Consider the following 23,323-nt stretch of genomic DNA (forward strand, 5'->3'; position numbering starts at 1 on the left):
TTTCAAAAGCTCCTGTAGAAACCCATGCTAGAACGCAAATTTTTCAATTAACATCCCTCAAAGTTAATGCTATATCAATGAAAACCTTTTTACCTATTTACTTCTAAACATTTCATACTCAAAACTATATTTAAAAAGGATCTCTTTTCATAATATCCAGGGCGAACCTTATAATAGGATGGTTTTTGTGACACATTCGTGTTAAGCAATTGCGTTATATGTAACTTTACGACCATGTCCCTTTAATACATTAATTGAATAATATTGAAACGAACCAGATCACATCGTAATTTTAACGAATTAATTTAGATAAATGGTTGTAGCAAATTGTTAGTGTATTAGTGATGAAGGTTATTGATAAGTCTCAGCCTTATCAGTAATAGTTGAGGAGATTTATGACATAAATAATATCACCTAAGTCCTAAAGAATCCTGAAGAAGAACTTATAAGATAATTGCCAATCAAAGTTCAATCATACTGGTTAGTTTTCTGTAGAAATGTCAATCATTTCCGCAATGAATGTTAATTAAATGTTAAAACATTTCAGTTCAAGATCGAAAAAATTTGAAAAAATTATAATAAGTACAAAAACGAAAATTGGGAAATAGTTCCACCGAAACCAGACAGCGACGAGCCCCACAGCCCATAATTGGAAATGAAAAATCAAATTCCGGTATAAGCGGCGGAAAAATTTGTACATTTTCACATCAACCAGTTAGCACCAGAGATCACTACTAAGGAACTGGTAAATTATCTCATAAAGAATAAAATAGACGCAAAATCCGAACAGGTTACATCTAAGCATCCAGATCTCTACTCATCGTTCAAAGTGACTGCACCAGCGAAGTATGAAGAAAAATTAATCATTTTTTATTTCTTCTCACAAACAAAACAGAATAACATAGACAAAAACGTTAGTTTTAATAATAACTCAGTTATACTGTATCATCAAAATGTGCAAGGAATAATCTTTTGGAAACTCAAATGAGTTTATTGAAAAGCTGTAAGTTCCTCTGTATAACTGAGCATTGGCAATCACAACAAAATATGGAAAACAATTCAATTCAGCTGTCTATATTTCGCAAACTATCTACACCAGCTCAAATAAACACATTAATGAGCTATGTGAGGACTTTACTTTTGAATGTGCAAACGCACAATTCACCTGGGACAAAACTAGTTCACCGAAGGGTCAATTTAAATCGTTTCTGCAAAGACTAGAGATGCTACTAGATATCATTCAAAATTTGAATGTGGTGGGTCTGGTAGCAGGATTTCAACGAAGATCTGCTTACAGAGAATATCATTTCAAAACTATTTCGAAATGTTATTCAGATATATGGAGCAAAGTTACTTATATCAAAACCGACGAGAATATGTGAGACAACAGAAACATATATCGATAATGTTATATCGATAAATCAAGGCGGTAAGTGCACAGTAATAAACGTAGAATGTATTAACACTGGGTTTTCGGATCACACGGCACAGTTGATACTTCAGATTTTTCCTAGGTATATTTTTGCTGCATTTCAACTACTTTCCACCAAATATCAGCCCTTCAACTGGCCTCTTGCTATGATAGCGTGTGACGCGAACGTTATCTGTATTTGAAACAGGTTTGTAATGCGGAGGTAAAAATTTCGAAATACAGTTAGTTTGATCACCGTATAAAGACAGCAAGCGATAAAAATAGAGAAATATGGAAACTAATTAATAGTCACACAGCAAAAATGAATCGCCATCTTCTACCGGATTTAGACGATTATAAACAACCGGCTAATTTTAATCACGTTTTTATAAACAATATCGCAAACAAACCTTCCATTCAATGCAAACACATGTTACCTCTTTCCAACCTATAAATAGGAAGTTCTTAATATGATAAACTCATTGAAAACAACCTCATCGGTACGAACAGATGAGATTCCAACTCACTGTATCAAAAAGTGCGCTAATGTTATTGCAGAACCTCTTACACAAAATTATATACAAAAAATATGTTTTCAACGCTTATTTAAGTATCTAATAGAAGCTGAAGATTTTGCGACCCTTAAAAATTTTTAGAAAACAAAATTGCATATCTTGAAACGCAAAATGTTAATTGTAAAATCATGGGATGATCTATCATAAGAGTAGTAAGATCGGCATAGAAAAACTTGCTACTTGAAATTATTTGTGAAAATGTTGCGGTAGATGAAGCTCAAGAAATTGAAAAAGAAGTTGTGATTTATTATATTACCCCATGATGTTATTATATCTGATATAATTGTTATTGGAGGTTACAATACAATTCGAACTAATAAAAGACTAGGAAGAGGCTCAATTAAAATACCATTCGTTGCATATGGCAAACAACTCATGATAACTTTAATTTAATCATGGATTAGATCTTGCTACGTGAGTATTAAGGTTGCACATTTTTCTAATTCATTTACAACTGTATTTTGCGTCTATCAAAATCGTTCAAAATCGTTGACACCAAAGTTAACCCTAAGATGAGTCTGGTCTCAAATGTTACAAACTCACCAGTAATCCTGAACTTTTATGTTACTATAAGTATCTACCTAACCTTACTAATGCGATAAATATTAACCACCCGAAATCTAAAACTAACACTTCCTGACAATCTAAGATGCGTAATAATATTATCAATTATTTTGTTGATTCTATTCATGCTTATGATAATCTAAAAAACGTGGACAGTAACAGATCGGTTTTCACTCAATGCGTATTGAGCTTCATCGCTCCAGCACAACTGATGTTGTTACAAAAAGTAGGAAGCGAAGCAAAGAAAGGAAAAGGAGGAAAAAGCAAGGATACAAAAAGTGCAATATGCTGTATGAGCTTTGGTAGTATTTGGCTGTTTTTAAACGGCGTGTCCAAGACTATTTATTTCGATGTCAGGGTAGAGAGTACGAATAGATGCTGGAAGTCAGTCTGTGGTATGGTATAGGCGTTTTCTTTTTGCTTCGCTAGCGCTCTCTACGTTGTTTCCATCGCAGTTCTTTAATAAATTATTTTTTATTTCATTTCGTTTTTATAAGGCTAAGTGGAAGAACAAGTCATTTATCTTATTCACCTGAACTTCGCCTTTCGACCACGTTTCTATTTTTGTGTAATTTGTACATAGTTATTGTTGTACTACGAGAAAGAAACGTTAACTTCACATCAAAAAGTAATTAAAGTCATGTAAATGTTATTTGAGCGTAAATAAAATTGTATATAATATGTATTGTATATAAAATTGTATATACTATATATTATTCATTGTTCACGTTTATTAACATGAACATTTCAAACAAAACCGTCAGGTATAAATTAAAACTTGGCATTAATATTTTCCATATCATAGATAGCAGAACTAGGTCAAATATTGCTTTAGGCCAAAGGGACGTTACACGATAAACAGCACGTAACGTCACTGCATAAGGTGAGGTCGAGGAGATCCAAGTTCCTAAGATTCCTGCTTTGGAGATTGGCCGTTGAGTGCCAGAGTAGTCCGGCAAATTTCGCTTTGTCTAAACTATGCCGAATATTCACGAGAATCTCCAAGCCCCCTTTAAAACCGTTTATATATACAATACAACTAATTTATATTTATAGTTTAGGTAAAAGCGTCCATTATTGTAATATAATGCATAATTCAATTGGATTTAATTATAACGCCCAGGTGGTTCGACTTGATTGAATAAATATAATTGTGAAAATTAGGCAATATTATACGAGGGTAATTTAAACAAAAAGGACACCACATATACGCACATTTGAATGAGTTCAAATCTATATGCGCATTTATTAATGAGTGAACATTCCTCTCTATACCTACCTATACATATAAAACCTAAATAAAATGGATAGTACTAATTAAAAAGGGGCTCGTAATACGCGAAACCTGTCCAAATTTAATTTAATTGCCAGCGGTAAAATAAATACGCGCGAAATTAATTCGCGGCGGTGAGCTCTAATTACAACGCGAAAACAAACAAAAACTTAACTTAAAGCAAACACACGTCCGTTTCTAAATTCAATATCATACTCTGGAAACGCGTACACACATACCACACCTTCAAAGCAACCCTTCGTTTAAAACTACGAATCCTCTTTAAATTCAACATTAAAACCTAAAACTCATATTCTGCATTAACCAAACCGCTACAAAGTTAGAACTCATCGTGCTTCCTAGTTATTTAGATACGACATGCTGCTCGAGGGTCTCAATTTCGCTATTAACTTGCAATAACTTACACGCCCAGCTCATATCTGTCAAATAACGTTACGTTCACCGCGTGGAAAAATCGACCGAAACGACATAATTAAGTCTCCGAGCGTACAATGGCTCGTCCAATTAAGCTAACAAGGACGACCCTGTTGGTACTGGGTACAAGGATAATAAATACTGGACACCTACTACCCTTAACTAGTTCTAGGAAGTTATTGGATAACCAACACAATGTTTATTTTATTAAGGTAACAATTATATGAAAAAAATAAAAGGTAATAATAATAGCAACCGGCTCCTCCACCATAAACTTTAACTTGAATTCTTTCTTTCAGTTAACACTATAACCATTTAAATAAATAGCAGACACCTACTGACCTGTAAACGGACTATTTGCGGAATGCTTATTGGACAGATGGTGTGCAGCGGGTGTCACACAATACACGGAAACACTTTCGAAATAACACTTCCGGTGGCCTCGACAGTCTGCGTACAAGCGGAGGGTTTCGTGGCGACTGAAAACGGCCGACGTTTGGAGTGCAAAGCACGCTGACCTCTGGCGGGCTACCGAAAGAAAAAAGATCCTTTTTCCAAGAGGCAAATAATCTCGGTAAATTCACTGGAAATGATGGATTACAAAAAAGAACGATTTTTTGAGTAAATATTCTAAAACACGAGGTTTCCCTCAAATAATTTTAATTGAGGAATCAATTAAACCGATATCCTCATATGTCTATCTATATGGCAACACTTAATCATTTTGATGAGACCTGGTTTACCGCTTAATTCCTATTCTACGGAGGTAATGGCTATTACCTCCGCGATAACTGATTGGAGGCAAGGGATAGAGAGGATAAAGGAGGATTTCATAATGCGTATGTGTACTTAATATCTGTTTTCCTATTTAAACGGTAATTATGCAAATATAGGGAGAACCAAAATCAATATTTTATTTGATACAACCATAAATTTTAATTATACCAAGGAAAACTTTGTAAATAACATTTTTAAAGTCGGATTTATTGGCCGAGAGACTATTTCATATCCCGCCGGGTAAGCAATTGAAGTGTCTCAAGTGTGGTAAAAATTTGTTTTAATTTAAACACAAAACGGTCGGAAATGTCGCCATCGTCAGTTCCTAAGGGCTTTGAGTGGAACTTATTGTCGCCATTTCAGCCTGATTACTTGTTTCCTCTCTGCTTCAAAACAGCAATTTTAATTTTAACCCGACGTTGAAAATTGTAAAAGCCCCTCGGGCTAAAAGTACAGTTAAAACGAATTACTATTTTGAATTACACTTATAATACTAATAAGTGATTAAATGATTTAAAGAAGTCACACGTGGTTAAAAATAGTAAGACGGCTTTTTAATATTAAACTCGTAACTTTTGTCATGACGTGGAAGTTTCGTAATAAATTTTCTGCCTTGGTGCATAGAAGGATTCATTAAAGCACCGCGTGTCTTTTTAAAAAACGATTTTCTATTGTAACCAAGTCGTGAGACAAGTTTTTGGAACGCACATTCAACGCTCTCAAGTTTCCGGCAAGTTTAAAATTAATTGTACACAAACTCGATAATAATAAAATCTTACACTTTGTCCAAAGCTACGACGACTTTTCAGTTAAAAGAGCTTTAGTTTATGGGAAGTGAATTGTTTACTCTCGCAAGTTTTATTTGTACAAGTTTTCCTGCTCGTAATTGTTAATTAATTTTGTAAACTTCGACTTTAAACGATGCGAAACTTGTTACGAAATTTCAAGGAAACATTGATAAAGCACGTTGTTCTACTTTGGTCATTTACAAAATCTTATAGATTAATCTGTTAGTAGAGGGAAAAACTGAAAAGTATTATTAAGGTTGGTAATTTCTCTACGCAGGAAAGCACTAATTGGTCCGCTCCTCCACTCCCAAAGCCGCCAAGCAAAATAAAAACTAATTACTATCCCCGGGCGGATGTTTAAAAAAGCTCGCGCGTGCCTATTGTGTAGGTTTTTAGTTAATTAACGTCGAAAGCGACTCTGTCGACGCCTACGTTTTAATTAATGGAAAGGCCGAGTGAACGTATTTTACAGGATTAACCGCGGTTTTACCCGTTTGATGTCGTCTACGGATTTGCATATTCTACCTCCGAAGAACTTATTAAATAACGTCCCGTTTTTCACTTCTCCCGAGAGCTTAATCTTCACAATCTATCCCCTTAGACATAATGGGTCCAGAGCAAACTTTTATCTTTTGATGTATACGAGAAATTACTCTTTTGCACTTCGCGTGCTACAATTACGTTCATTTGCAGCCTAGTTTTCGTGGTTAAACTACACAACGTTGACAACAAGATAGCATTTGTAACATTTTTTTTACTTTAAGAACACGCAACCTACATTAATCTTTGTTCTTAGCGGTTCTGTTATTTAAATCTAAGAAATAGATGAAGAACAGAAAAAAATAATCCATGTGAATCAATACTTAAAACCAAACAACGCGTGATCCATTAATAAAACAAACAGTAAAATACCAACAGAATGGTACACAACGTTTTTCATTCGTTGTGCGTGCGCAGTTATGTTCGTTTTTTATTATTTATTTCATCCGAACGTGCTCGTCAATATATCCACACAAGCAACTTTTTGAAATGTTTATATGGTACAGGAACGTTGAGCCCGGGGTTCCGTCGCCCGTTTTTGTTGTTTTATTTACGCTCATTTAGCCGGTCGTATATCTCCCAGTTAGCGGTGGCACCCAAAACGAGATGAGAGGACCCCATCCCTCTACTCCAGTCCGAACATTTGAATGTATGACAGTGGAAATTGCATGTTCGGGCCGGCGGATAGTTCGTTTTCGCGATTTTGTTTATGGGAAATAAAATAATGACCGCACACGGAATTAAACATCGCTCGGTGCACACGCTTTTCGATAACGAAAACACGAAACGTGTACAAACATTACACGATTCCAACCCCTATTCACTACCAAATCGGCTGTAAATTTTATCAAAACACTCCGAAAATGTAGTTAGTTGTGGTTTGTATAACGAATATAACTAAATATGTTCTAATAGATAATTCAAAATTAAAAGATTTTTTGTACTATATTTTTTTTGTTTAATTTCTTTTTACTTTTTTATCTCTTGCGAAAAGAGATTAAAAGTAACTAAAGCCGAGACTCCGACGGTGTTTAAGTTTTAATTCCACGGAAATTGGATACCTAACGAGCACGGCTTCCCCGGACAAGTTGTTTAGTGTAACCGAGTTGGGGTTAATTTGTCGTCGCCGTTAATTCGTCTCTGCATTGTGCAGTTATGAATAAGTTGAAGGAACACAAAGCTGAAATAATTTCGTATTCATGTTCATCCAAAACTTTACTAATCTCAACTCGAATTTACTGTTTTTCGTAATAAAGATAAAAAATTAAATAATAAAAAAAGTACTCACATTGCTGATCATTTTCTTCTTTAATTTAGGAGACACAATTCAGGATGCACTCACTAGAGAATTACGGACAATATTACTTTGGAAAAAGAACTGGTGACGCTTTGAACGGGAAGGAAACAAAAACTGGTTTTTGGAACATCTGGTGGGGTTTGGGAAATGAGGAACCTAAAAAAAAACCTCTATTATAAAAAGAACAAAGAAATAAAAATGATAACTGTGTAGTTACAGAGTTTATTTTTACGTATAATAAAAATATTTCTATTGATAATCACATATTTAAGAAAATAACGTAGTTACAACTCTAGGAAATATTATAATTAAGGATGCAGAAATCGGAATAAAAATTATTAATTTAGTGAAATTGTAAAAGTATCATCAAAATCGTTTCAATATATATCAATAGCTGCTTTGTTTTGATCAAATATTCGATTATATTTATTTTTTAACATGGACACGAATTCTTCTTTTAAATTTTGAAGACACCTAAAAAACAAATAAAGCATTAAAAAGAATCGATTACAATATAAGCTTGATTTGATGAAAACCTGAATGGCAATCAATTTAAACAAATCAATATAACCTGGGCGTCAAATTACGTTATTTCAATTAACTAAAATCAATACTCGTTACATCAATGAAAGGTTTCAAAGCAGTAGCCGAACTTATCCTACGATATGATAGATGATGTTATAAAAACATTTTACTTGATTGGTTCACATTATATTAAAGAAAATTTCATGAAAAGAAGATGTGCCCAATTTACCTCAAGAGAATCTTTCTTAACCTTTTAACTATTCCTATGACGTCATAAGCTCAACAAATTAGGTTGGAGACTTATGATCTCTCGACATTTAAAGATGAAGTTAACAAAATAAGATTTAAAAATGTGAAACACGAAACAATTAGAAAAGATGAAATTCATACCGTCATTTTAAACCTTGTAACCACTATAGCTTATTAAACCTTCAAGAAACCCTCCGAACTGCATAATATTTAATGACGACGGAAAATCTAATGTCACCAAAACAAAGATTTGGATTACAATAATAAACTTGAGTTTGTAATAATATTATTGCGCCAAGTAACGTTAACCGGTTTTGTAAATATGCATTTTAAGTCCTGTTTTGCATAATTTATGAAATGCTGCTGAAAAAATACTGTAAAGAAAACAATCTAATCGACCATATTTGTGAACTGTGGGAAAGTTTGAAGCAAATTGTTATAATAAAGCTGCAGATGCAGAATATCAACCCACCGCAGACAAAAAGAAAACAATTAAAATGAAGACATAACATTAAAGAAGCTAACTAAGAAGAGGAAGAGACGGCAGGATTGAAAAAGGATAGGGCTGGGTAAGATGAATGAAGAAAATAAGCTTGATAGGTTATTACTTATTACATTCGGAGCAGGAGCCGAAGAAATTAATGGAATCTCTCTTTCCCTTAAATCTAGGTACGACGGAAAATAAAAATTCATTTGAACGCAACTTCCCAACCCAACTCAATATGACCCGATCGATACAATGAACTGCACGAAGTGTTGAATAATAAGAAAGTAAGGAAGCGAAAAATCTTTTTTTAAAACTAGGAAATGTCATATAGAGGAGCGCAAAACTACAAATCGTAAGTGTTTGTGCGTGCAACGAAAATAATTTACTTTCAAACTACCTAACTATAAATTCTCAAATAAGGTTGAAGCCAGAAAAAAAAATGGCATTTAATGTTTAGGCCCTCACTGCTTATTACCGACATCCACTGTATGACAACAAGAGGTTATCGAAACAACAACTGGATGAAATTAATACTTTTCTTTTCTAATGAAGGGTGTGAAGAAGGGGATAGCTTTAAAAGAAGTGTAAGAGCTTTTCAAGATTTACGGAGATAACAAAACCTTTGCTGTACATACAGGGCTTTGCTGGCAGAAATGCAATGTCATGACATGAATTACCGAAATTAGCTATTAAGCTTTTACAAATTCCTGCTTCTTCTGGGGAAATAGAACGTGTGTTCTCGACCCCTACGCAACAGGCTCTCATTCGAGAATTTAAAAAAACTTGTTCATATCTATTATACGTTAAAGATGCAAGATACAAGCATACCATTAGTCGAAGATAATGATAGCTACGACGAGGGAGATCCGCAATGTGATAATGTAGTAGATGACTAAGAAAAAACGCGCGAAAAAACTTGCGTCATCAAGTTATTGTCCAAGTTTCGACAAACTTCAAGGATATAAAGCACATGTTGTCTTTTTTCAACATGTGTTCTGCATCCCTGACGTTGGACATAATTTGGGCAACAATTTGATGATGGAAGTTGGTTCTTTCGTCGTTTGAATTATATCTAATTGCTTTTTGTTGCTACTTAGTAATATGTTGTTTGATTTAAAAATATGCAGCACATGTTTCTGTTAAAAAAGAATATACGTTACGTTCGTTGTTTGAATAAAAATTATTGCCGTTTATTTTGTTTTTTACATTTTTACGTTTTACATAATTTCTACCGATGTAAATTACATAGTATTATACATATAAAAAACCATGTAAAATACTCTCTATGTAAATTACATTGCCAACCCTGGTTGTAAGTAAACAAACAATAACGAAGAATCAAGAAATTACAATCAAGCTTCAAAAGAAATATTTTATCAATTAAAGACGTTAAAATTAATATCATAACCCAAGTGTGGCTCGGTGTTAATTTTATCTACCAGAAGCGGCAATACTGAGCCGCACTCGCACAGTGGTCAATTTCTCAAAATACATCTGTGACTGTATACCTATAGTATGGGAATATTTTTTTTATTAGAATGGTTCCATTACCACTATCCGGATGTTTAATTAAGAATTTTTCGCGTCTTTAATGTTGTTAAGATTGTTGTATTGTTCATGATATTGTTTTGTTGTATTTAAGGTGTACCGAACTTATATAGTGATAGTCTATTAGCTACAAGGTGGTACATAAGACATTAGTTACTTCCACTGACTTTAGAAAATATTAGATTCTGTCTACTGACAATTCAATTCGAACAAAAAATAACATAAACATGATTTAATTTAGTTCATGAATTACTCCCAATTACTAATGATTTTCTTGCATTCAATCACAAAGCAGGTTTGAATGAGCTTCCTAAACAAAACTGACCACTTCCGGTTACGCAATACAACTAAAATGTAATATCAATATTCAAGGCTCATACAAATTTTCATGCATTTATCTTATTTAAAATGCCAGTTTATATTAAAAATGATGAATGATGGTTAGGTAAGTAACCACTTCCAGTTACGCGGTTCGAGTGAAATTTACGATCTGAATGTTTCTTGTAATTTGAATCGCTTATGCAATATTTCATTTGTTTATCTTTAAACGGTCATTTAATACAGGGTGGTTCAGTTTTTAATCGGGAAACTTTACTAGGACGTAGTACTTGCTAAAATAACACAAGTTTTTTATATAAACATCAGGTCGCAACTCTTTTGTTTTCGAGTTATGAGCTGTCAAAGTTGAGCTAAAAATTTACATTTTATCTTTTATTTCGGGTATAAGTAAACCGTAGAATTTGAAATTTTGTATGTATGTACTACTGGTTAATACCTTATTTTCAACCATACCTTAAACTTCCCTAGCGCCCTCTAAAGGGATGAAATTCACAACACCTTTGAAAAAATATGGGTTGTATAGCTCATTCTTTAATGGTACTTTTTGTCTCTTTAGTATTTTCCTTAAGGTTAATAGTTTCCATGTAAAAAAATAACATGCGCTAAATAGAGTTGTATAGTTAACTGTAGTCGGTTTGAGTTGGTAGTAAGAGTCAATAATACAGAGCTATACTTAGTCTATAAGATTTACAAGACAAGCTCATTCAAGGTCAAAACAGCGGCGGTGGTCGTCCTTGGTTCCAACTCTGAGGAGAGGTGTTACTAGACATGCAAAAATAACATCATGAACAGGTGTTTGAATCTTAAAAGAACGTACACATTCACTCTTAGTTAACTCAACATTATAAAGGTCTGGTTTGGGGTTGAAAGCTTTATTGCAGCTGGATCAAAGCTTGTACAAAAAGTACATGTTCTCTTAAGGGGGTCATCCTGTGTGACTGTCTCAGTGATCTTCCTATATTTAGAGTCCCACAACGTTAAACGTTTAAACGCGTTTCAAAGCGATGACCACGATATCTCAAAAGAATTCTGTTCAAATTTGAACAACTTGTTCAGTACTCATGCAGGCACTTTGCAAACTAGGATAATTTTGATTCGTCAAGTTCCTCTGTTGCATGTTGAAGAAGTTGCAAAAAACACCAGAATTCAAGACAAAATTGCCAAAGCTTTACTTTTCAATATTTTTTAATAATCCTAGTTCAAAAACTACTTTATACGTCACAGATTGCAATGCCTTTTAGTATTTTTATTTCTGATAAGTAGAACGCCTGTTATTGTGGTCACAACAAGTTGCCATATAGTTTAGCAATGAGTTAGTATTGCATTTTTAGTCAAAAAATAACCAAAGAAAAATTGAAGAAAAGAGCTGTAAAAATTACCTATTCAGCCTACAACAATACAAAAAAGACATTCATATCTCATGTACAAATATAAATTTAAAAAAAAAACCTATATCTTTTTTATCTGTTTAACTTACATTCTATAAGTAGGCGATTTTCTAAATTGTACAATATCATAACTTGGAGCATGTGGTTTATGAATAATAAATGCATTTGGAAGTACCCAAAACTCATAACTTTGCGCTTCCAACTCCATGATATGAGAAACTTTATTCCATCCAAACCCCATAAATCGATTATCATATTGGGTCACATTCGAACTTACAACAATGTAAGGTTCAAAGTCCGGTTCCCAATTAACCTTGTAGGAAATGGTGGAGTGTCTCCATTTGGTATAATTCGTGGGAGCGTGTCCAGAAGCCCAAACATCATAACGAAAAGTGTGAATAAATTTTTTCTCCCACATGGAAATTAATTCTCGTTTACTTTTCGGAAATTTCGTTTTATACCTTTGAGTTTCAAAAGCTGGTACAATAAGTGCCTTTTTGTTCATATTTCCTATCTTTCCTATATTTTCTCTTATAATCACTTGCAAACCGTACATAGGAACGAAATCAATATCAGCTAAAAATACGTATGGAGTATTAACGTGTTTTAAAGCGACGTTACGTAAAATGTTAATTGGATGATATTCGCCGTTTTTGAAAACAACATGAAAAGCGATGTTTGTACGATCTTTTACTACATCTAAATTATCTAAGTATTTCATAGCTTGTTGAAATTCAGGGTCGGTCGCATATAAAGTTAAGCTCATTGGACCACCCCAGTGTTGACAAAGTTCTTCAAGTAATTGTAAACGATCGTAACTAAACTGAGCGACAAAAGTAACGTCGTTAACTAAAGGTGTATACTCAAATTTTCTAAAGAACAAGAAAGTCCTCCATTTATTAGTTTTAGCTTTATGAAACTCAGAACAAGCATCTTCTTCAATAGATTCTTCTTGATTTTTAACACCTGAACAATCGTACAATATTCTTTTCAACAAATTTCCATTCAATTCCAAAAACGTCGTGTAAATACTGCGGAAATAATCTCCATCTTTGTTAACAACATTAAATTTATAAGGAGAGTTCCAATGAATGATTTTAATACGATGGTTATTGTAACAATTCGCGCTTTGCGTATTTACGCTCAGTTGCGTGTTCCAATAGCAAGGCACTTGGTACAAAAGTTCTGGATACTCTTTTAAAATTGCATTCATAATATCTTGATCAGCTAAAGACGTTTCGCCATACTTTATAGCTGTGTGTTTAGCTACAATATTCCAAAGTTCATCCCAATTCCTTTTTCGAAGTTTTTCAAGGTCATAAAGGATAACACCTGTATTAAAACTACAATTGAGATGATGCTATTGTTGGTTTTGAAGTTACATTTTAGTTACTCACCCTCTTCCTATAGCTGGCCAACGAGATTTTGATAAATAATAGTCACTTTGGTTGTCGACCAAGCCAATCATTTGGCTGGAATTAAAATTTTTGAAGATATTCCACAAATCGATGATGTCGCCATTAAAAGTTAGGTCCATGTCTAATACTATGAGTTGAGGAATGTGCTCGGAAATGATTTTGTGAAATAAGAGTTTTAAAAGGCCGTAAATACCAGAATAATGATTGTTTGGCACCCATTTGACTTCTTCGACTAGATTACTAATATCGTAAAATGTAACAGAAACTGAATAAAAATATCACAATTAATAAAAAAAAGGATCATTAAAAAAATACAATCACCTTGCGGTACATCCCAAGTCTCAAACAAATTCAACAATACTTTTTCGGATAACTTATTAACTAAAATATGGAAATGCAAAGGATTGCTTCTGTAGAAATAAATAGATTTTAACATGGTGTGAAAATACAAATTAGCTTGGTAACCAGCACAAACAATTCCAATATGAATTACTGTACATTTTTCAGGATTGATTTGATTTTCTTCAAAATCACTTTGGTTATGATTGACTAGGAGTAAATTTGAGTTGTATATATTTCTGAAACGCCCCTTTATCGCCTTTTTTATATGTCCATAAGATTTTTCTGTTTCGTGCACTAAAAAGAAACAAAATCAACCTAACCTCAAATTAATAAAATAAACACTTACTATGAATATACTGTATAATGTAATTAAATATTATGATAAAAATAAGGATAAAAGCCATAGCAACAGCTATCCTATGTCGTGCACAGCAATGTAAAAGCCCATGGCTCTTTTTAAACCGAATTTTGATTATTGATCCTTCAAAACGCTTTCAACAAGCATAATTTGAACTCCACAACTGACTTTTGCACACGTTTCTGACAAACTTTCATTAATTAAATCGATAACATATGAATCATATGATGTTAAGTTAAACACAATATATTGACTAGGAGAAGACGTAATCACTTCTGGACTATGTAGTTTAAATATTATCCGCATGCCAGCGCTAATCTACTCTACTTTCTAACCTCACATATTTAAAACTAAATTATTTATAATTTATAACATTAATAAATGTAACTATTCTAAACGATCTTGTCTTATTGTTAGAAGCCAATCTCTGTTAAAATTTTAAGAAAACCAAACAAGATTTTGAAATATGCATGATGACAACTAATAATGAGAAATCAGGCGAAGTGCCGACGAAGAAGCTGTAGACATTTATTATACATTACAATTATCGGATAAGAGAAGAAAGAGTACAGAGTAGTAATGAGTTTATATCAAAATTTATCATTAATGAAGAGAACAAATATTTAATCAATGTAAATTTAATGTAATAAAATAGTTGTTAATTGAAGACCTTGCAGCAACAATGAGGCAGCTCCACTTTTTGTTAAAAATGAGTTAAATACACTTTGTTAGAGTTGCATCCAATAAAATAGTAGCCATCAGTTAGTGCAACAACAAGGCACCAACCAAATGGAGTCCTGGTAGAGCTATGTTAAAAAGAACTGCCTCCACCTTTAAATTATAGCAACAAGAAGGCAGCTCCTGTATGAGTTATACTTGAATATGAACCTGCAGTATAACGGTTCTTCATGTTTTGATAACAGGACTTTAACAGTCGATAGATCTTTTAAAATTAATACAAAAACTTACAGATATACAGATTCATAAAATTACAGTTGGCCAGACAAGTATTGAACATATCTAAAACTACAGAAGTAGTTGTAGTTGCACAATGTACAGGATGTCCAAATTTCGATGGGTTTGCAGGGTATCTCAGTTATTATGAAAGATAGAAAGTTGCGGCTTTCGCGAACCTGAGCTACTTTTTTGTGAAACTTACAATGGCGCAAACCAAATTTTCATAGCCCTCTTCGTTTTTGATATACAGGGAGTGTTTCAAAATTTACGATTTTCAGACACCTCCTATATCTCAGCTATCCGGAAACGTAAAAACTGGTTCTAATAAATTTTTTCACGTAGAATTTTTCTAGTCATCACGGTTTTTGAGTTGTAAAGAGTTAAGTATTTTAGAAGTTGAGTATTCGGTATTTGAGTTGTGTTTGTTGTATTTTATTTGAATTGTAGTACAGGGTGTACTACACTTCAGAATAAGCAACTAAAAATGGTTTCCAATAAACAACTGATATATGTTCTTATGGTGAGGTTCAACATATATTGTTCTTCCACCTCACCATAAAGTATATAAAAAGAAAAGAAACAATATAGCGTGTTAAATATAAAAAAAGCAACACAACCAAAACTACCAACAACCTCAAGACCTGGTTCTAATAAAAGAAAAAAGATAAATGATGATCTGACAGCAGAAGCGCTGATCATTTTAACCATTATGATCTGTTATGAAAAAGTATTGCTGTAAGGTTGAGAAGTCTACAAACACGCCAGGCCCTCATAGCAGAAAAAAAAGATAGTTGAGATACTATTTGCAGCACCCTCTTATTTTTCTCAATTTAATGATAATTCATAAAAAGGAAAGAACAAAACTCAACTTTTTTGAGACTAAACGTTAAGACTAAGCATTAAGTGATTTCCTTTAAACTTCAATGTAACTCAGTATATTGTAAAAGTAATTTAAACTTCATATTTCATGTTACATGCGTTACATGTTTCTGGGATAATTTTTCCAAGAGATTGCGGTGATTTGAAAATTTGTTGCTAGAAATCTCAAGGTAGCTGTTAATCTTTCATGTGGAGATATTGCTGTTCTCATTACTGTTTCATTCTTCTTGATTAATGGAGAAACGAGCGAAAGTAACTTTTGCTACAGTGTTTCGGTCATGCGCAAATAATTGAGGATATCTAATGGTTCTTCACTTAATTCTTTTAATAACCTGATGACTAAAGATTGGTTTTGCCTTTGCAACCACTTCTTACACCATTGTTTACGCATTTTCGATTTTTTACTTTTTTGTAGAATTACAAAAAGGAAACTGAGTAAATGCTGCTCTATCGAATTCATTGTGAAAACTGAAAGATATACATGAACTGTGCTTCTACTGTGTACAGTTTGAGCTGACAGTTTAAACTGAACAGTTCAAACTGTACGTATGTGGCCGGCCTTAACGAACGTTAATGCTCGGTAAAAAGTCATTCAGTTCCTCTGGGGAGATAAACTGCGACTCAAAAATGGAGAATCTGATACGATTAACAGCAGGGCAGTGGCATAAAACATACTCAATGGTCTTCTCGTCCTCCGCATATAGTCGGCTAGGCCCAACAAATTGAGTCTTTAATCGGCAGTGGCCAGCAAAGACACCCATTAGCACTTTAATGTTGCAATGAGCAAGTCCTAGAATATTCCCGGGTTTGACAGTGGCGTGTCTCATTCCAGGAGAACTGGTCCACAGTAGGCGAAGTCTCTCTTCAGCCCACAGTGCAATGCAATCCTATGTTTGGCCATAGCAAATGCTGGCCAAACATATCTTGCCCCACAAACGCTTTAGCGCTGCCCTCTCGTGCTAGCTCAACTGCCGCTTCAATGCCAGCAACCCCAGAGTGACCTGGGACCCAAATCAGAGAAACTCTGCTATCATTGTGTTTAAAGTTCTTTTAGAGTCATTAACCAGAACCGACGCTGTTTTCACGGCCTGCAGCGCCTGGAGAGCGGATTGACTGTGTGAGAAAAATCGTACCGTCTGTTCTTCACCCCTCTCTCAAGAAGAATTTTAGCACCCATTTCAATAGCAAATACTTCCACCTGAAATACAGTACAGTATATACCCAGGCTGTAAGCTTGTTTAATCCAAAGTGTCTGGCAGTATACTCCTGTCCCGACCCCTTTCAGCGTTTTTGACCCATCTGTGAACATACAAATTTCTGCCTGAAACTACTTTTATTATAGTTAATCTATTATATTGAACTAAAACTAGAACTAACACCAGCACCATAACCATCTAGAGAACTTCCAACTTACTGTTTTATTAAATGAATTACAAATATAAAGGAAATAAAAGATAAAACAACAACTGTTATTAATAAAGTATATTATTTTTATACTAGTTTCTTAAATATGCAAAAAATAATTTTAATTAATTAACATTTTAAATAAAATCAAGATGAAAAAGAATTTATAAAGATAGTTTTTTCTTGATATCAAGAATTAATTTACCATCAATTTTACTATTACTATTGCAAGGAATACGAAAAGACGAAGCAAATCTAGAAGATGTCTCAAAAAAGGTTTTGAACATAATTCGTTCAAGATGATTTTTCAAATATACAAGATAGGCACCAAGTTGAGATGCTTGAGATTTTCTTTGTTCGGATAATGGTCGTTTACCCCATTTAGATGTCTTTATGTTCCCAAAACAAAAAGAAATAGTAATAAGATAATAAAAAACGAAAGAATTAAACCAAACCTTGTAAATGTTCATAAAATTTTCAGGAAAATTAAAATAATGTTGAAAACATTGTCCAATGCTTCTTGTACAAATTTTTTCTGGATCTTTTTCAGTTTTTTCTTGGATACTAATATCAGCACATAAAGTGTCAAAAATATTATTAAGATTAATGTTATGTTGGTTTTTAAGTATTCCCCAAGGTAATCTCGAGTCATGACAAACTTTTTTTATATGATTACTTTCTAAAATATCTTTCAAATCATTTGGAATTCCAAAAGATTGTATATCAAAAATATATACTTGATCCCAAGATGATATCACCAATAAACTCAATGGATCAAATTTGTCATACGAATTTGTAATAGCAGCAATTCCCAGATTTTCGCAAGTCTTTAAATGTTTTATTGCTGAATAATAATTAACATCAATCATTGGAAGGTAAATGTAGTTTTTCGTCATTAATATTAAATCCTCATAATCCTCTTTGGGGATCGAAATTAACGTTTTGTTTGCTTCTATATAACATTCACCATTAGTTATTTCACCATTTTCTTGGGGTTTTTCTTTCACAACGCGTACAGATTTAATTTCCGACTGATAATATGAATATGGCCCTTTCGAAGAGTAATCAGATGAATAAATTTTTATGTTTATTAGATCCAAACGACTTTTACCCCCATTATAAAGCGTTCCTTCTAAGATATCACCATTTACTAACTCCACAACTAATTTAGATCCTCTTTTAAAGTTATAATCCGCTAAAGCAAGCATTTTTATAAAAGGTTTGTATTTAAAACATAACCTCAAATTTTGCGAATTATTTGAAATAAAATTAATGATTGTTTCTTTCGAATTTATAACTTTTAAAATGTGTTGTTTAGTTTGTAATAATTATATTAAATTTGATAATTGTTTATGAATAAAAACGCTTACAATAAAATGTTATCAACTTCATGATCAACACAAGCTAAAATTGGGTGACAAATTTTGATGTTAAAAAAAATTAAACTAAATTGATTATATTAAATATTATAGTTTTTTTAATTGTATTTGTATAAAATTACTTTATAAATATTATTATAAATAAAATTAAATAAATTATTTTGACATTCCGCCTAACTTCACGGTTATTATTGTCTTGTCACTTTACACGTTTTGAGTTAACCTCAAAACGCGCGGTTAATTTATTTAGTTAATTTTTGGTTTAATCATGCCTCCAAAATTCTCAAAATCCTCAGGTTTATGGGTGCATTGTGATACATGTTCCACTGCTTTTCTCCAAAAAGATGCCGAGCTACATACCACCGATTGTCCGCCTGACGACAAAAACCACACATACGATTACATTAAAGATTCCACCCTTGTTAGTACGTTAGACGTCAAGAGTAATGAAGATGTTAAATCAGTAACACAACTGGATAGAGATCATATGGTATTTATGAGCCAAAGCACCATACAGATTTGTGGATTTTCAATCGGACAATATGTAAGCATTAAATGTGATGGGTTAAAGTTTCCAATTGCCAGAATGGTGTGGCCAACAACTGAAAAAAATATAACAGCCGTTTTGTTAACAAAAAATGGTTAGGAATTAAACTTAATAATGTTTGTTTTTATGTATATGAATATATTTTTAGCTATGGATTTATTGGAACTAAAATCAAACTCAATAGTTTCAGTATCAAAGATAAATCCAATTTTTGATGCAAATACAGTAACCTTAATTTTATTAAATAACCAAAAATCGTTTGTTTTATGCACAGAATTACAAACAAGAATATCTAAAAGTTACGCTCACAAAGTGATAGCTAAAAATAATTTAATTACAATAGTATTTTATGGTAGATTACTTAGATTTGTTGTAAAAAGCATTCAATGTGATCCAATTCAATTTATTGAAGCTGAATTGGGCGAAATGTGTCTTGAGCATGACACTAATAGTCTGGTTTTTTATCAAATAACGGAAAAAACTCAATTTAAATTATTTAAAAGCGGTGCTGATTATCAAAAACAAGTAATTTTAAAAGACGCCATTGATGATGTAGGTGGATTAGATGACGAAATTGCGGAACTAAATGAATTAATCACAGTTGGATTAAATTTATCTGAAGTTACCATCAATTTTAGACCAACAAAAGCTTGTTTATTATACGGTAACTCAGGAACAGGAAAAACTTTATTAACTAAAGCCTTAACAAAAACAATAAAGGCTTATGTTGTCTCAATATCATCTAGTGATTTATACACGAAATATAGTACGAGTATTGAAGATAAATTGGATTCATCTTTTACTGAAGCTGACGAAAATGCTCCTAGTATTGTTATTTTTGATGAATTCGATATTTTATGTCCTTCAAAGCCTAGTAGGACCACAGACTCAGAAAAAAAAATTGTCTCTAAAGTTTTAACATTTTTTGATAGCATTATTGAAGGAGATAAACAAATTTTTATAATTGGAACTACAAATAAAATCGATTCTATTGATAATTGTTTTAGAAGGTGTGGTCGATTTGATAGAGAATTAGAAATTCCCACTCCAAACCCAATAAATCGGTAATAATGTCTAAATACTATATAGGGCGCGTCATATGTAACCCTCCCCTGCCTAATTTAAAAACGGTTGGAGATAAAAATTTGGGAAAATCGCGGCGCCCGCAACTTTGGAGGTGGGGCTACCTCTTAGATTTCTGACAGGACAGTTGACCAGATAAAAATCAACAGCCGCCAGACTGCTTATCGATATCCATACCATTCGTTATTTGCCTGGTTGTCTGTCCTGCCAGAAATCTAAGAGGTACGCCCCACCTACAAAGTTGCGCTCGCCGCAATTTTCTCGAATTTTTATTAATTAATATCATAAAAACTAATTAACCAATTTTTGTTTGCGAGGTATGAAAATATATGAAAATGTTATAACATGTAGGGTATTCCATTAAAAAAAACAAAGTTGATCCATTTTCTGGAAAAATTATAAGTGATAGACAATTTTTTCTGCAAAATTAAATCGACGTCTTTCGGCTCATGACGATATCTTCAGCCGTTTTTAAATTAGATAGATTTTATCTGTCGCGTAAAAACAGAATTAAGGGTATAACATCCATTTAAAATTAATTTTTAGTTTTCAAATTCTTAAAAAAATGTTAAAAAACGTCAAATTAATAATTGACGAAGAATCTTTAAAAAAAATTGCTTTCAATGCCCACGGATTTGTTGGAGCTGATCTCCAAGCTTTATGCTCAAGAGCAACTCTTCACGCTACTCGTTTCAATAGGAATGCTTTAGAAATGGAAGATTTTAATTTTGCTCTGACGAAAGTACGGCCAAGTGCGATGCGCGAAATCCAAATTGAGGTATTAATCCCCCTTCAAAAAAAGACACATTTGTTGTTTTTCTTTATTTTGGTCAACAAAATGTAGGTTTTAGGTACCTAATGTTCGTTGGTCAGATATTGGCGGACAAGATAATTTAAAATTGGTTCTTAAACAAGCCGTTGAATGGCCTTTGAAATATCCCGATTGTTTCGTTCGAATGGGAATAACTCCTCCAAGAGGTGTTTTAATGTTTGGCCCACCTGGTTGTTCAAAAACAATGATTGCCAAAGCTTTAGCAACTGAAAGTGGTTTGAATTTTATTTCGATTAAAGGACCGGAATTATTTAGCAAATGGGTTGGAGAATCTGAAAGAGCGGTTAGAGAAGTTTTTAGAAAAGCAAGACAAGTTGCCCCTTCTATTATATTTTTTGATGAAATCGATGCTTTGGGTGGTGAAAGATCCAGCAGTTCTTCTACGAATGTTCAAGAAAGAGTTTTAGCCCAATTATTAACAGAATTAGACGGTGTAACTCCTTTAGGAGATGTTACCGTTATCGCCGCTACGAACCGACCAGATCGAATTGATAAAGCGTTGTTAAGACCAGGAAGATTAGATCGACTAGTTCTTGTACCTTTACCAGATGAAACAACTCGAAAAGAAATTTTTAAATTAAAATTAGCAAAAATGCCTGTAAGATCAATCCAAATTTATTTTTAACATTTATGTTATAATTAATTTCCGTAGGTTTCACAAGTGTATATTGCGGTTTTAGTTGAAAAAACTGTCAATTATACTTGCGCTGAAATTGTTGCTGTTTGTCATGAAGCTGCAATGGCTGCTTTGGAAGAAAGTTTAAACGCTCAAGAAGTAACAATGAAACATTTTTATAAAGCTCTTGAAATAATAACACCTAGAACTCCAGATAGTTTATTGGCAATATATGATGATTATTATTTAAAATATCGTCAGTATAAATAATTTTATATCTTCATATAAATGGATAACTTTGGAAATAAAATGTATCTGTTTAAGTTTTAGATTTATGATCAATGTTTTTTCAACTAATTGATAAAATCTCTGAAAGTATCAAGCACTTAGTATTAAAACTTTTTGTATGATAATTAAAATTAAATATCTAATCTTTGATACAGCAGCATTCTACACTTTGTCATATAAAACCTCTATCCTTTCCAGACAATTTTTATTATACAGTGCGTCTGTAATGTAGGGGATATAGTCGATAAAAACGGTTTATGGAAAAATCCCTGAAACAAGGAAAAGTATTTGGTTTGTAGTGGTAAAAGAAACAACAAGCTTTACTAAATCAGTTTTTGACGATTAGGAAATTGCTTAAAATAATTAATTGGATTGCGTTGGGTTGATTTTATGGATTGTGTTCTTCGATCAAATATTTGAAGTGCAAGAAAACCCTGAGAATGTTAAATTGATCATACCCAGGCGACTTAGAGGTTATGGTTAATGAATGGAAAATCGAGGAGATTGCAAGGACGGTAGAAATTAAGAGGATAGCTACATACTTTGCTCTTTTGTAGTCCACTACGTCACACTACGTGCCACGCATGGTTATATCAAACTCAACCCCTATCGAATTAATGGCCAAACAGAAAATGTTTAATAAAAGATAACCGGACTGCCATAGAGCAGGAAATAATGGAGGGGCTAAGGAGACAGGAAAGTTTTAGTCGGTCAGCAACCCAAGTGGGAAGCCAACCCGACGCTACCTTCATGACAACTTAGGTTGGATGTCTGATCGCAGATTTTCTAATCCCGTCTATAAAAAACGGTTGGGTTGGGTTAGGTTGAGTTGACTTGGGTTGGGTATAGTATACAATATGCTAGATACCTAGGAGTGTATATCAATAAAGACATGACAATGACGAATCATGTTAGAGATATTACAAATAAAGCGTTCTACATGTCGAATTTACTGAGAAGACTGATGCCACATTTAGTGGGACCAAGAGAAGGCTGATGGCCTTGGCGGCCGTGTCAGTAATAT

The 23,323-nt window shown here is 33.1% G+C and overlaps 4 protein-coding genes and 2 long non-coding RNA genes across 6 annotated transcripts in view; 2 read left to right on the forward strand and 4 right to left on the reverse strand.

Moving 5' to 3' along the window:
• LOC111418123 (kekkon 5) overlaps positions 1–4,638 on the reverse strand; it is a 228,467-nt gene extending 223,829 nt beyond the window's left edge. Inside the window, exon 1 of the mRNA XM_071199697.1 lies at positions 4,601–4,638. The gene's annotated coding sequence lies outside the window, so the exon portion shown is untranslated. The remainder of the gene's footprint in view (positions 1–4,600) is intronic.
• Positions 511–8,923, forward strand: LOC139431659 (uncharacterized). The gene is made up of 3 exons (XR_011641709.1): positions 511–1,429; positions 1,515–2,400; positions 7,681–8,923. It is a non-coding gene; the product is annotated as an uncharacterized lncRNA (long non-coding RNA).
• On the reverse strand, positions 7,867–14,595 carry LOC111418096 (xylosyl- and glucuronyltransferase LARGE2s-like). Its single transcript, XM_023050545.2, has 5 exons — positions 14,303–14,595; positions 13,936–14,250; positions 13,594–13,879; positions 12,286–13,539; positions 7,867–8,134 (listed from the first exon to the last, which is right to left on the reverse strand). Exons 1-5 carry the CDS (start codon positions 14,358–14,360, stop codon positions 8,038–8,040), a joined length of 2,010 nt encoding a protein of 669 aa, XP_022906313.1. The 5' UTR covers positions 14,361–14,595; the 3' UTR covers positions 7,867–8,037.
• A 242-nt stretch (positions 14,596–14,837) lies between these two features.
• Positions 14,838–23,323, reverse strand: part of LOC139431658 (uncharacterized) — a 45,522-nt gene continuing 37,036 nt past the window's right edge. Inside the window, exon 3 of the long non-coding RNA XR_011641708.1 lies at positions 14,838–17,449. This is a non-coding gene — a long non-coding RNA (uncharacterized lncRNA). The remainder of the gene's footprint in view (positions 17,450–23,323) is intronic.
• Positions 17,618–18,968, reverse strand: LOC111418091 (piRNA biogenesis protein EXD1-like). Its single transcript, XM_023050537.2, has 2 exons — positions 18,010–18,968; positions 17,618–17,943 (listed from the first exon to the last, which is right to left on the reverse strand). Exons 1-2 carry the CDS (start codon positions 18,760–18,762, stop codon positions 17,719–17,721), a joined length of 978 nt encoding a protein of 325 aa, XP_022906305.2. The 5' UTR covers positions 18,763–18,968; the 3' UTR covers positions 17,618–17,718.
• Positions 19,128–22,451, forward strand: LOC111418101 (ATPase family gene 2 protein homolog A). Its single transcript, XM_023050551.2, has 5 exons — positions 19,128–19,574; positions 19,629–20,544; positions 21,110–21,341; positions 21,415–21,993; positions 22,048–22,451. The coding sequence occupies exons 1-5, from the start codon at positions 19,202–19,204 to the stop codon at positions 22,279–22,281; spliced, it is 2,334 nt and encodes a 777-aa protein (XP_022906319.2). The 5' UTR covers positions 19,128–19,201; the 3' UTR covers positions 22,282–22,451.

This window comes from Onthophagus taurus, chromosome 11 (genome assembly GCF_036711975.1).
Source record: "Onthophagus taurus isolate NC chromosome 11, IU_Otau_3.0, whole genome shotgun sequence".
In the NCBI taxonomy this organism is placed as follows: domain Eukaryota; kingdom Metazoa; phylum Arthropoda; class Insecta; order Coleoptera; family Scarabaeidae; genus Onthophagus; species Onthophagus taurus.

Coding starts and splice junctions, on each gene's coding strand:
- LOC111418096 (XM_023050545.2), bottom strand. CDS start 14,360: ATGGCTTTTATCCTTATTTTTATCATAATATTTAATTACATTATACAG. Junction 14,251..14,302: donor CATTATACAGTATATTCATA/GTAAGTGTTTAT, acceptor GTTTCTTTTTAG/TGCACGAAACAGAAAAATCT. Junction 13,540..13,593: donor TGGCCAGCTATAGGAAGAGG/GTGAGTAACTAA, acceptor TCTCAATTGTAG/TTTTAATACAGGTGTTATCC.
- LOC111418091 (XM_023050537.2), bottom strand. CDS start 18,762: ATGCTTGCTTTAGCGGATTATAACTTTAAAAGAGGATCTAAATTAGTT. Junction 17,944..18,009: donor ATTTTATGAACATTTACAAG/GTTTGGTTTAAT, acceptor GGGAACATAAAG/ACATCTAAATGGGGTAAACG.
- LOC111418101 (XM_023050551.2), top strand. CDS start 19,202: ATGCCTCCAAAATTCTCAAAATCCTCAGGTTTATGGGTGCATTGTGAT. Junction 21,342..21,414: donor TGCGCGAAATCCAAATTGAG/GTATTAATCCCC, acceptor TGTAGGTTTTAG/GTACCTAATGTTCGTTGGTC. Junction 21,994..22,047: donor TAAAATTAGCAAAAATGCCT/GTAAGATCAATC, acceptor TAATTTCCGTAG/GTTTCACAAGTGTATATTGC.